This window comes from Arachis ipaensis, chromosome B04 (assembly GCF_000816755.2).
Source record: "Arachis ipaensis cultivar K30076 chromosome B04, Araip1.1, whole genome shotgun sequence".
In the NCBI taxonomy this organism is placed as follows: domain Eukaryota; kingdom Viridiplantae; phylum Streptophyta; class Magnoliopsida; order Fabales; family Fabaceae; genus Arachis; species Arachis ipaensis.
Window position 1 is genome coordinate 15,069,554 of NC_029788.2, and position 13,587 is coordinate 15,083,140.

Here is a 13,587-nt window from a genome sequence, read left to right on the forward strand (position 1 = left end):
TAAATAATGATTAAATCGATCGAACCAATAAATCAATAATTGAATTAGTTCGATTATCCATTTAATTTTTAGAACCTTAATTCTAATTCTAATACTATACTAAAAATCAGTTGATACTATTTATTTTTTTATTGATTGGATGGGTCTTGCTTTATTTGGGCCTAATAAGACCCGCTCCTCTTCAGTTTCAAGCCCAAGAGAATAATTGGACCAAAGCCAATTCACTTGACTGTAAACAAACCCTCCTTCATGACAATAAAAACTCTCCCTCAGTGAAAAGGAAAAGAAATATGCTCTGTTTGGTTTCATTTTTTATCTCCCGACTTTAAATGCAACATAACAAATTATTATTTTACTTTTTGAGGTCCAATGTGTGTCAATGCATTCTATTTTTGGATTAAAAAGGCTTTTTCCTGACCAAAATTTACAACCAAAACAGTCCAAAGCTATTTGGATAAAAACCAATAAGTATCCATTCTAATAACTGTTGTGATTTGAATTTGTAGTTGCGTTTCAAAGCTTTTACGTAATTATAAACAGTACTTGTAATCAAATCAAAAGTAGAGATGAATGAGAATGGAAGCAAAAGCTCCACATTCTCCACCTCTTGAAAATTCTCTCCCTCCTAATAATAGTTACACACTCCCTTTCCATCCCTTTCACTACACACTACACTCAACTTCTTCCTTTTTTTATAAATAAACTCCCACAATTTTGCTCCAACTCATCATCGTTGAATATAACACAAAACATGAAGAAGATGAACAATAACAAGATTCCAACAACATCATGGGTTTTGATGTTGTTGTTTGTTTTTGGAACAACGTTGGTGTGTGTGGTTAATGCACAATCATCGGTGAAGCCGGTGGTGAAGATAGTGAAGGGGAAAAAGCTTTGTGACAAAGGGTGGGAGTGTAAGGGTTTCTCTGCTTATTGTTGTAACGAGACAATCTCTGATTTCTTCCAAACTTACCAGTTTGAGAACCTCTTTGCAAAGAGGAATTCCCCGGTGGCGCATGCCGTCGGTTTCTGGGATTACCAGTCATTCATCACGGCCGCCGCGCTGTACCAGCCTCTTGGGTTCGGGACCACCGGTGGAAAGCTTGGTGGCATGAAGGAGGTTGCTGCTTTTCTTGGTCATGTGGGAAGCAAGACTTCTTGTAAGTGATATAGCATCATAATTATATATATCTACAATTTTAAAATTGTATATTTAAAATTTATGTCAATTAATTAGAATAATGCTACTATATATTATGAAGTAAAAATTTTAAAAACAGTTAATTTTATGTAAAATTAATAATTAAAAATTATTAAATAACACGAAGTTAACTTCACTTCAGTTTTTACCGTATTATTATGGTAGCATTTAGAAGAAATTGATGAGATTGTTGGAGAAAGATTAATGAAAAAATTGATTTCAGGTGGATATGGGGTGGCAACAGGGGGACCCTTAGCATGGGGATTATGTTACAACAAGGAACTGAGTCCAGATAAATATTACTGTGATGACTACTACAAGTTGACCTATCCATGCACCCCTGGCGCCGCTTATTATGGCCGTGGCGCCATCCCTATTTACTGGTTCCCTTTCTACCTCTTTCTTTTTAATTTAATTTAATCACTTTGCTTTCTTTGATGCCTAATAAATGATGAACAGGAACTACAACTATGGAAAAATAGGAGAAGCCCTAAAGGTGAATCTATTGGACCACCCAGAATACATAGAGCAAAATGCCACGCTGGCATTCCAAGCAGCAATACACACGTGGATGACCCCACCAGACAAGCACATTCCTTCACCACACGATGCCTTTCATGCCAACTGGAAGCCAACTAAGAATGACACGTTGGCAAAGCGGGTCCCAGGTTTTGGTGCCACAATCAATGTTCTCTACGGTGACCAAGTTTGTGGCCAGGGTTCTGATGGTGATGACATGAACAACGTTATTTCTCATTACCTCTATTATCTTGATCTCATGGGTGTTGGCCGAGAAGAAGCTGGGCCCCATGATGTCCTCTCTTGTGCTGAGCAAAAGCCCTTTAAGTCCGCTGGGCCTCCATCTTCTTCAACAACTTGATTATTGAGAATTCTTGAAAAAATCTTTGGAGAGTTCTAATAAAATTAAAGGAGGGGACATGCATGCGATGATGATGCATGGGAGTGGAAATTTTAAAACCCAGCTTTAATTTGGAGTGGATATTAATTGTTACATATTTGTATAGATTATAAACGTGCGTATTTCTTGGGTTTTCTTATTAATTGCATACCTCCTCCATGTGTAACTTGGATATATTTTTGGTACAATGTGCATAAAAAAAAGAAAAAAAAAGTGAAATATTTTATCATTATTAAGGATTGTTAACAATTTTGTTTGTTTTCTTCTTGAATCAGAATGTTTGGTACATTCTACTTTTATTCTCAGTTCCTGGATGAGGTAAGTAGCAGTTCAAGCATAATTGATTCTAAAATAAGTTGAGGCCGTTAATGACGAAATAAATAATTTAGGCTTTTATAAGATAGAAAATGTTTGGTAACAAAAAAATATTAGTCAAAAACAGCCATAATTTTTTTTATTTAGCATTCATTAATTGTTGCAACAATTAATGAATGCTAAATAAGGAAAGTTCCGGCTGTTTTTCTTTTTCTACCTAGCATTACTCTTATAAGATAAACACCATTGTAACATAGTATACGTGTATAATGAACATTTTAGCTAAATCCTGACATCAAATACAATGAAAATAATTGAAATGTCTAGAGATCAAATCTTTTCTCTGGTTTTTATGTACATTTTAAATAATTTTTCAAATATTTCAGAAAAGGGTTGGATCAATATGTATCACTTATCAAAAAAAATAGGTGTATTATGTCAAATTCTTATCTTTGAAAAGACAAAATACCAGCCAAATCATCATTTGTTTCTTTAGAAGGCTATTTTGTAAAAAAAAAAAAAATCTTTTGGAAGCTAAAACAGTAAATTATTATAATGGGTGCAATTCTTAATAGAGACAAATTAAAATCAGTGATTATAGCATAAAAATTTTTTTGCTCTCATGTTGCTACAACATGTAAATGTAATATTGCTGATAAGGTAAGATTTCATTTATTAACTTAAAAGTGTAAGATTTCTTTGTAGATCAAGATCTTAGTAGTTGGATTTTATCTAGGACATGAATTCTGTCTAAGTAGATATCTATTATGTCCTTTGGATTGGATAGAAAATTGATTATTGTGCTAAATTAAATTGGATTTATTTTGTAAGATTTTCTAAAATAATGATTTTTCTGATGGCTTTTCCAACATCCATCTCTATACACAATTGAAGTTTGAAAGCATTAGAAATGCTGTCAGGTATGTTAGGTTCTCTCCTCAACGGACTAAAAAATTTAAAAACTGCATTGAGACTGAGTTGATTGAATCTAAAAGTCTTGTGTGCTTGGATGTTTCAACTAGGTGGAATTCTACCTATCTAATGTAGGAACATGCTGAGAAATTTGAAAAAGCTTTTGATAGACTTTTTGATCAAGAACCTGATTTTCTTAGATGGTTTGGAGAGGATAGTGGGGAAAAAAGAAAAGTTGGTCCACTTACACCACTTGATTGACAACATGCTAGATTATTCATTGAGTTTTTGAGAATCTTTTATGAAATAACTTTGAGTTTCTCTTCTTCTTTGCATGTTACATCAAACAAATATTTTCATGAAATTGCATCTATTGCTTCTCAATTAACATCTTGGAGCCAAAGTCATTCTGAATTGTTAGGGTCTATGGCATGTTCAATGAAGAATAAATATCATAAATATTGGGGACCTGTTGACAAATTTAACCCGTTGTTACTTGTTGCTGTTGTATTGAATCCTCGTTATAAATTAGATTATCTCTGTTGGTGTTTGGAGGATGTTTATGACAAGGAAGTGTCTACTAGTATGACTGGTTTTATTAAATTAACATTAGAGACCTTATATAAGTTTTATGAAAAGGAGGTTGTAGATGATAAAGGAAGGGAGGATGGTGGAAGTTCATCTAGAGATGTCTTGGATGATAATACTAAAGTCTCAACTGGTGCTAAGGGAGTTTCTGAAAATAGAGTGAATATGTGGAAAAAGCAAAAAAGAGAGAAGGCTAATGCAGATAGCAAGTCAGATGTGGAGAGATATCTGGCCGAGGATACTGTAGAAGATGAGAATTTTGATATATTGGCTTGGTGGAAAGTGAATGCTTCAAAATACAGAGTTCTTTCTCTTATAGCCCGTGACGTCTTAGGTATTCCGGTCTCAACCGTTGCTTCTGAATCATGCTTTAGCACTGGTAGACGTGTGCTTGATGTCTTCTGCAGCTCTTTGTCACCATTAATGGCTGAAGCTGTGATATGCACTTAAAGTTGGTTGTGTCCTTCGAAACAAGAAGTTGGAGATCAAGAGTTTGATCAATTTGATAGTAGTTAGAAGATTGTTGAATGTACATTTATAATATTTTTATTATTGTGACTTAATTATTTGAATTAATAATCTCTTATATGAAAATGAATAATTTTATATATTTTGTAATTTGTATTTTGTAGGTTTTACTAATGCATCCATATCACAAGGAACAAGTTGACAACATTAATAGCAATTGATGGATGACTATTCTTCTGTGGTTAATGTTGTGTTATAAAGACTATGAGTTAAAGTTCTATGTTTAGGAAGAACAAGGCTTTTGTGTAATATTTTGTGTTATTTGTTTGTGACTTAACTATTTAGTATTATGAGACAATATTAGTATTGATTGTGGTTATGTTTTAATTTTAGATAATGGTTGGTTCTTGTTATAATTTTTTAAGTGAATTTTACTATGTGAATTGTGAAATAATGGTTAGAGATTAGGTGAATTTTATATGCTAAAGACCCGGTTTTCACCCGATTTTTACCTGATTTTCACCCGGCCCGAAGATGCATAGGTTTCATCGGGTTTAGGGTCGGGTTAGGGTCTAAAATTTAGGTCCGATCTATATTTCGGGTCAGATCTGGATCAGGCCAAACCCGTTGTGGCCCGGCTCTTGTACACCCCTACCAAGAACTACCAGTGCACCTTTTTTCAAACAGACAGAAATAAGAGAATTTATAGAGAAAATAGAAATTTATATCAAATAAACAAAATTTATTAATTTTTGTTCTGTCTTCCGAAGGAGATTTTTTGTTTAATGGATCAAGGACATGAAATTTCTTCTTTTCAACATCTGCATCCATATCCACTAATATCGCGCATAGCAAACTGAGGCAAATATCTGAAGTTTGGCCAGAGAGAATAATTTTTTAGTTTAATTGGCACATAATATAAGAATTATTTAAGAAACTTTATAAATGAACGCTTACAAATGGATGGGATGCAAGCTTTTTCTTGTCTGAAAATGGGATGTAGTCTTGATCGTCTTTAATCTGGAAGGGTTTGTTAGTCTTTGGATGAATGAACTTTTTCTCATGACTCACCAACGCGTCATTTTGCAAAATTTGTATAATACACCGAAAGAAACAGTTACAACAAACAATATATTTTAAGAATACACTAAAATTTCAATGTACTACAGCTTACCACAATATCAGGGGAAACAGTATATGAGTTTTTCAAAATTTTCAATTTTTTTTGTTCAGAATTTGACACATTGCTGAGACAATCAACGAAAACAAAAAAACCCAAATTTAATACATATATGGCACAACTTATAACAAAATCATTAATGTTATTCTAGTATTACTAGATTTTCAATATTTGATTTGGCTTTTAAAGAATCAAAGCGCATTCTGGTTATTTCCAGGTGAGATTCATGCTTCAGCTTAAAAATCGTCTCCCACTCATTAGAGCATCCACCATCATTAGTCTTGATATTTATGACCTAATGAAAGCATTTCTCCTTAAGATCATCTATTATTTCCTTTTGCCTCATGGGAGTTTTGAACTTGTCAAGGAAGCTCAGTGTAGGCTACACCTTTTCTGGTGAGAAACTTTTTTCCTTAACATAATTTAATGTTGCTGCAACCCCAATATTCATGACCTCAACCAATTCGTCCAACTCTTCCACCTATATTGGGCTGTCTTGAGATTTTTTTTTTGTCAGCTGGTGGTTCACCCTTTTATGTAAATATAGCTTCCTCACTTGATTGAGAAGCCAAGGCTAAATGATAGATGGTGCAGGAAAGCCATTCTTCAATGCAGCATTAGCAACCAATATTATTCTTCAATGCAGCATTAGCAACCAATATTAACAGGTGGATGACTGCATGGTGACACATAAAATAGTTTAAGAATATACAAAAAATATTGAAAAAGAATTTTATTAAGTAGAACTTACACATTAGTAGGAGCTACTTCCTCATGAGATTCTTGTTCAGGTTGTTGAGGTTTTGGAGGACTGTAGGATTACAGAAAAGAAATTTAATTAATGCAAGTAAATCAAGTGCACCTCAATTCACATGAAATATACTGAAATACGAACCAAATACACCAGAAGCACTACAATAAATTTTTATGGGCTAGTTGCAATAAATGCATCAACAAAGTCTCTCAAAATGGACAAAATCAATATTTTGTTGCATAGTTACAATAAAAAAAGACAAGAACACCAATTGCCTCAAATCAGAAGCAATACACCAAAAAAGAAACTAAATACCCAAAAATATTAGAAAATAAATTTATGTAATAGTTATGCATTAATAGTTTCTTCTTCTATATTTTCCTCTCCAGAAGACTTTTCAGCAGTTTGTTGAGTTTAGGGAGGGCTTGAGATAGGTGTTTCTGAAGGAGGAGCACATACTTGAAGTGGAACTCTAAGAAAAACAAAAATGAAAAAATTAATATGGAGTAAACATTTAAGTGCAAATGATTAACTCAATGAATAGAATATTGAAAGTGAATTGAAAAACTCACATGTCCAGTAGTTCTTATTGAGAATGAGTTTGTTTCCGAAGAACAATCATTTGTCCTTTAGAATTATCATCTATTATTCCTTCTTGAATAGGAGTTAATTCATCCAATGATTCTTCTTGTTCCTTGAACTTGAAATACACTGAAAACATCTCACAACTACACCTCAAGCATTCAATAAAAACATAACTTCTATTGTATGAGAATTTATATAGTTGCAGTTTTTCTTTTTTTTTTTTTTGTATAAAATCTTAAAAATTTTTTTTAAATATATGAAATCAAAAGCAGAATATGGTAGCATAAGAATTAAAGAAATGGTAAGAGAAACAAAAATTATATGTTATCACTTGGTTGATTTACACTGATCTGATAGCTTGTTTGTATTTGAAACACATCATCATTTTCACTTCCCAAATTTACATGTGGCATTTTAAGGACAAAATAAATATTATTCAATAAAATTAGAGTAAATACATCAGGTTTTAGAAAATTTTAGCAAAGAAAGAATTTCAGACATTGAATCTTACGTTTATGAAGAATCATAATGAGCTTCTGTCAGGAACGAATCTACTTCTATGGGTGTAGGGGCAAGCGCCCCCACTACAATTTGGAATTTTATTGATTAGTATATAATAATAATATTTATTTGCCCCCACTAAATTATTAAATTTGACCCACAATAATTTTTTATTCAACTTTTGACACTTGATAGTCAATTTGAGTACTTCATATTAGATGTCTATTATAATGATCAATTTTTAAATTTAAATAAGATTGATGTTTTTTCTTAGAAATCGACTCGAAAGAATATTATCTATCCATTTGTATTTCTTCTTTGAAATTAGTTTTAGTTTTTTATAACTACACTAATTAAATGAACTTTTTCAACTATGAATATCATCAAGAGCTAATTGTTTAAAAGTTAAGTTTTAAATTATTATAACGACATATACAAAAAAGAAAGACATTTTGATTATATTGTCAAGGTTTCAAAATATGAAATATAAAAAATTAAATTTTAAATTATACGTTATTATTTAAATTACTATTTTTATATTTTAATTTGTAAATAGATATTTTGAAACCTAATCATATTTTACAATAACAAAATATAATTATAACAATAATTATGCTACGTATACATAAAATAATCACTTATACAGAATAAATCTTAAAATACAAATTTTAAAATACAAATTTAAGATACAAAATATATATTAAAAATAAGTTAAATAATATATGTATTTATACACAAATCTATAGTAGATAATTTGATAACTAATTTTTTATGTAAACGTAATATTTTTATTATAAAAATTATTGTTATGTTATATATATTTTGCCCCACTATCAAAATTTTCTGGATCTGTCACTGACTTCTGTGGAGTGGAGCCCAGTTTCTGAAACATCAATGTTTTTTTCTTACATCCTTAAAAAGCAAACAATCATCAGGCAAAAAAAAAAACACAATAAAATTTGGAAAATACACTGAAAAGCACCATATATTTTGTGTAAGCTTATCATTTGTTTACTTCAATCTTACTCAAAATGAAAAAATACACCAAAAAGATTTTGTTAATAAATAAAATTTTGATGAAAAAAAACATAGTATTATAAAAATAGTTTTTGAATCTTACTCATTATGTGATTCAGTTTTTTTTTGGGAGGATGAGTCCTCAGCAACATTTTTTTTTTTTGGATTCAATCCTAGAAAAGCAAATAATCTTCAGGCAAATGAACATAATAAAATTGACAACATAAACTGAAAAGAAACACTTACTTTTTTGCAGGCTTTTGATTTTTTTTCTTCAATCTTTTTTTTCTTATTTTTTCCCTTTTTTTCACTTCTGCCAATACATGCAAAAAATTCTATTAATAAATAATCAAATTTAATGGAGGCCTTGATCACCACATCTTCTCCTTTAGTTAGGATGAGGCCTGCTCTCCCATACCGGACATTGGAAGCTCCATCTACATGAAGCTCCCATATCGGTATGTCAGAATCAGGGTGTGTCATCTCAGCCAGGAAATTGACCATCACTTGAGTCTTGATGGCTGAGCGTGGTTCATAACGCACGACAAATTGGGATAATTCAATAGACCAATTCATCATCCGACCTGTGAGGACGGATTTTTGTAAAACCCTCTTGATCGGTTGGTCAGTTCACACAATTATTAAGTAACTTTGAAAATATTGGCGTAACCAATGTGCCGACGTGAGTAACCAAAGACAAGTTTTTCAATTTTGAGTATCGTAGCTCGGGTCCTTGAAGAACCTTGCTAACAAAGTACACTGGATGTTGATTTTTATCCTGATCTTCTAAGACCAAGGTTGAAGCCAGGGTCTCTTCAGGCACTGATAAATATAGGAACAGAGGCTGGCCGTGCTTAGATTTTGCCAAAATAGGAGGGGATGAGAGTAAATTTTTAAAATGCTGAAAAGCAATCTCACATTCCTCCGTCCAAGAAAAATCAACATCTTTTCTCATCAAATTAAAAAATAGTTTGGCCTTAGTAGCAGAAGCTCCCAAGAACCTTGATAGGGCAACCAACCGACCTGTGAGCCTTTGAACCTCTTTGAGATTCTGAGGACTCGACATGTCTAAGATTGCTTAGCACTTCTCAGGATTGGCCTCTATGCCTCTTTGGATAATCATGAATCCTAAGAATTTACCTCCCCAAACTCCAAATGCACACTTTGCTGGATTCAACCTTATCCTGTGAAGTCGGAGGCAGTCAAATACTTCTTTCAGGTCTTTGATTAGGTCAGAATCTTCGTTGGTTTTTATCAACATGTCATCAATGTAGAATTCCATATTCTTTCCGATATGTTGCTTGAAAACCTTCTCCATTAACCTCTGGTATGTTGCCCCTGTATTTTTTAAACCAAAAGGTATTACGGTGTAGCAGTAAATCCCCTCGAGATGATGAAAGCTATTTTATCCTCGTTAGCTTTGTGCATCAGAATTTCGTTATAACCACTATAAGCATCCAAGAATCTTAGTATCCGATATCCCGAGGAGAAATCAATCATGTTATCTATGTTAGGCAAAGGGAAACAGTCCTTTGGGCAGGCTTTATTCAAATCTGTGTAGTCTACACACATTCGCCACTTCTTATTAGACTTTTTCACCATCACCACATTCGACAACCAAGTGGAATAAGTCAATTATCGGATGAACACGGCATCCAATAGTCCTTGGACTTGGCTTTTGACCTCGACTACCCGGTCGGGCGACATCTTCCGACGTCACTGCGCAACCGGCTTGAAGTCGGGATTAATAGCCAGTTGATGGGACATGAATGCAAGGTCTATGGGCATATTAGTAGGTTCCTAAGAAAATGAATCAATGTTACCTCTCAAGAAATTTTGAAGCTTCGATTTCAAGGGATAAGGCAGTTCTTTATTGATCATGGTGTATTTTTCTGGCTTGTCCCCTATTTGAAAATTTTCAAGTTCTCCATTTGGCTCTGGCCTCAGATTCTCCTGAATTCGAGAGTCTAAGTCAACAAGAAAGACCCCAGTGAACTCTTTAGCCTTATCTCAGAGTGTAAGACTAGCTTTATTGCATTTAACTGCAGACATTCGATCTCCTCAAATCGTTGCGATCTAATTTTCTGCCGTTAGGAATTTCATGACCAAAAACTTGGTTGAGATGAATGCGCAAAGATCATTGAGTGTCTTTTCTCCCTAATATTACATTGTAGGCCATAGAATCCTGAAGGACGACAAACTCGGCCTGTACTACCCTTATATTGACACCTTCTCCTATAGAGAAAAGGAGGTCCACAGCCCCATCAGGCTTGATATAATGATCTCCGAGCCCAACAACCCCAAGAAGATGGGGTTTTAAATGCTGATCTTTCAACCCCAGAGCATCGAATGCATTTCTAAAGAGAAGGTTCAAGTCCACACCGGTGTCGATGAGGATCCTTTTCACAATGCCATTACCCAATCTGGCCGTGATAACCAAGGGTTCATCTTCATCCGATGTGGCGATCTGGAAGTCTTCTGCCGTGAAATGGACTGCTGGGTGCTGGTTACTTTGAGAACTTCAGAGGTCGAGGCTTTAACGTCCCTTTTAACAGCATTGGTGGGTCTTGGCTAGCCATTTCTTCCAACACCATGTTGACTACAGCTAGGGCTGTATCTTCCGTACTTTTTGGAGGTCTAGAGTTCCTTGGGTTTCTGGTTTCCAATCTTCGTCCTCGTTACGCCGTCTTGGCAGCCGTACGTGTTGGACGAATTCAGGAAGCTTTCCATCTTGGATTGCTTGCTCCAAGACATCTTTCAAATCAATGCAGTCCTCAGTCTTGTGACCATAGAACTTGTGGTAGTCAAAATACTGGAATTTGGTTAATGAAGCTCTAGGTCGGATCTGTCTTGCTTTTGGAAATATACCTTAATGAGAGACTTGCTAATAAACCTCGGTAAGTGAGGCCACTAAAGGGGTGTAGGAGGCAAACTTTCTAACCTGAGGAACTGGAGGTTTTGGGGACGAGGTCTGTCCTGAGCTCCCACCTTTTTGAGGAGACAGCGCTGGGTTCTTCCTTTTGGTGGAAACCATCTTTGAAACGTCCTCATCTCTCATGTACTCCAAAACGATCTGGTGGATTTCTTCCATGGATTTTACATCCTTGGAAGTTAAGTGCCTAGAGAAGTCTCCTTCCAACAATCTAACAATTAAGCACAAGCATACGACCTCTCGGGTTCGCGTATTCACCTCCAAGAGTGCTTTATTGAACCGATCTAGGTAATCCCGGATACTCTCACCCACCCTTTATTCCACTTCTAATAGGGAGATTGAGTGATTTGCTTGAGTCCCCATGGTAGTGAAGTGGGCCATAAATTTGACCTTGATATCGACAAAGGAGGAGATCGACTCAGAAGGTAGTGTATTAAATCACACCATGGCTGGTCCCGATAATTTTATCGAAAACGTCTTACATCGGATTGCATCTTTGACCCCTTCTAAATTCATTCTAGCCTCAAAGGCGTCAATAAGCTCCTGAGGATCTGTCTTTCCGTCATACTTCAAGTCTGTAGGCTTGTCAAAATGTTTTGGCAATCGTACTTGAAGGACATGGGAGGCGAACGGGATTTGTCCCATTATGATGTGTTCTCGGGATTTTCTTTGCCTTTTAGGAGTAGGACTCTTTTGCAGAGTCTGCCTCCTTTTAGACTGGGCAGAACGTGACTCCTCCCATGCCCGAGAATCGTCATGACATCGGGGCGACCTTCTGTCGTCTCTACGATGTGGTGGAGAAGGTGAAGTCCGTCGGTGGTCCCGCCTTTGTTTAGGGTTGCTGAGATGTGGCTTCTCCCGTTCCCTGGCTGAACGACTTTGGGAACGAGACTGCCTAGACAATGAGCGCTCTGCCGACCGTCGTTTGAGCTCCAATTGTAGCACTCCAACTCTTGCACCCTATGTCGTATTTCTTACATGGCATGGTAATAGTCATCTCCTAGGCTAGCGAAATGACGAGTTTTGGGGTTAATGGGTTATTGATTTTCGTAACCAGGAGGGACTTCCTCTTGACTTGGTGTGACATCAGTCTCATGTTCATCTTCCCGTTGTTGATTTTTCAATAGGGTTTCTAAATTGATTATAGAGTAGACCCGCAGTTTAGCCACAATTCCTGCCAAAGTGGGATGCCCAAAGACGGCGCCAAATGTTCGTGCTCGAAGCGAGTTCACGAGCTGAAGAGGTGGAGATTGGAGATCCCAATTTCGTCAAGTGCAAAATCAGGCCAGATGGGCAACCTGCAAGACACTCTGATGCTAAAGTCAGTAATGTATTAGGTGGTGAAAGTCTTTTCTTGTGTGTGCTTATCTGTTGGTTGCCTTTCCCTTTTAACTTCGCCCTATGGGGTTGCCATTTTTTCCGGCATTTAGTGCTTATTGCTGAAATTCAATGGTTACAGGCTTTGATGACATAACTGTTGTGGCATCTTATCGTTATCCCGCGAAGTTGGTCATGGCCTAATCATTTCGTCGATTACGTTCTCTTTTATCCGGAACAAATACATCACTCAATAATATACTAAAAGATACAAATAATTTAAAGTCTCAAACTATTATTATTATTATTTGTGGTGTTTGCAAATTTTTAGTCTTTATATAGGTCGATATTTAATGTAGATGTTGTTGAATTATTAGTAATACTGACTTTTATATTTACTGCGTATTTTGCTGAAAATGATGGAGTTGATCCATTGTTTTTTTTTTAAATCAAAGTGTATTACAAATATTTTTAAGAATACAAAAAAAAAATAATCTTCTATAAAATTTACATATAATAAAGTGATTTGTTTGACAAATATCTCTAATTCGTGTAATACACAGGTATTCTGCTAGTTTAGTTATATATGGAAATGAACGACTTTGCGAGGATTTAATTTTAAATAAAAAAAAGCAAACAAATATACTTTTTTTAAATTATATTTTTTTAAAAAATATCATGTAAAAATAAAAATAATTATATGTTTACATATTTTACGTAAAAATATATTTTTATTTATTATTTATATTTAGTTACAATAATATAAAAATACTTTTTTATTTATTTATTATGTTAAAAATATTTTTAAATAAAATATTTTTTTAAATATAAATTATAACTTCTAAAAAAATATTTTTTTTTATTTTTTTAGTATTTTTATTTTTACTATTAAACTATG

At 34.4% G+C, this 13,587-nt stretch overlaps 1 protein-coding gene across 1 annotated transcript; it reads left to right on the forward strand.

Moving 5' to 3' along the window:
* LOC107639004 (chitinase-like protein 2) lies at positions 706 to 2,349 on the forward strand. The gene is made up of 3 exons (XM_016342409.2): positions 706 to 1,160; positions 1,425 to 1,584; positions 1,661 to 2,349. The coding sequence occupies exons 1-3, from the start codon at positions 752 to 754 to the stop codon at positions 2,079 to 2,081; spliced, it is 990 nt and encodes a 329-aa protein (XP_016197895.1). The 5' UTR covers positions 706 to 751; the 3' UTR covers positions 2,082 to 2,349.

Bases quoted from the DNA above. Each gene is read 5' to 3' on its own strand.
- LOC107639004 (XM_016342409.2), top strand. From the start codon at position 752: ATGAAGAAGATGAACAATAACAAGATTCCAACAACATCATGGGTTTTG. The intron at 1,161-1,424 runs GTAAGTGATATA...AATTGATTTCAG, and splicing joins TGTGGGAAGCAAGACTTCTT to GTGGATATGGGGTGGCAACA. The intron at 1,585-1,660 runs GTTCCCTTTCTA...AATGATGAACAG, and splicing joins GGCGCCATCCCTATTTACTG to GAACTACAACTATGGAAAAA.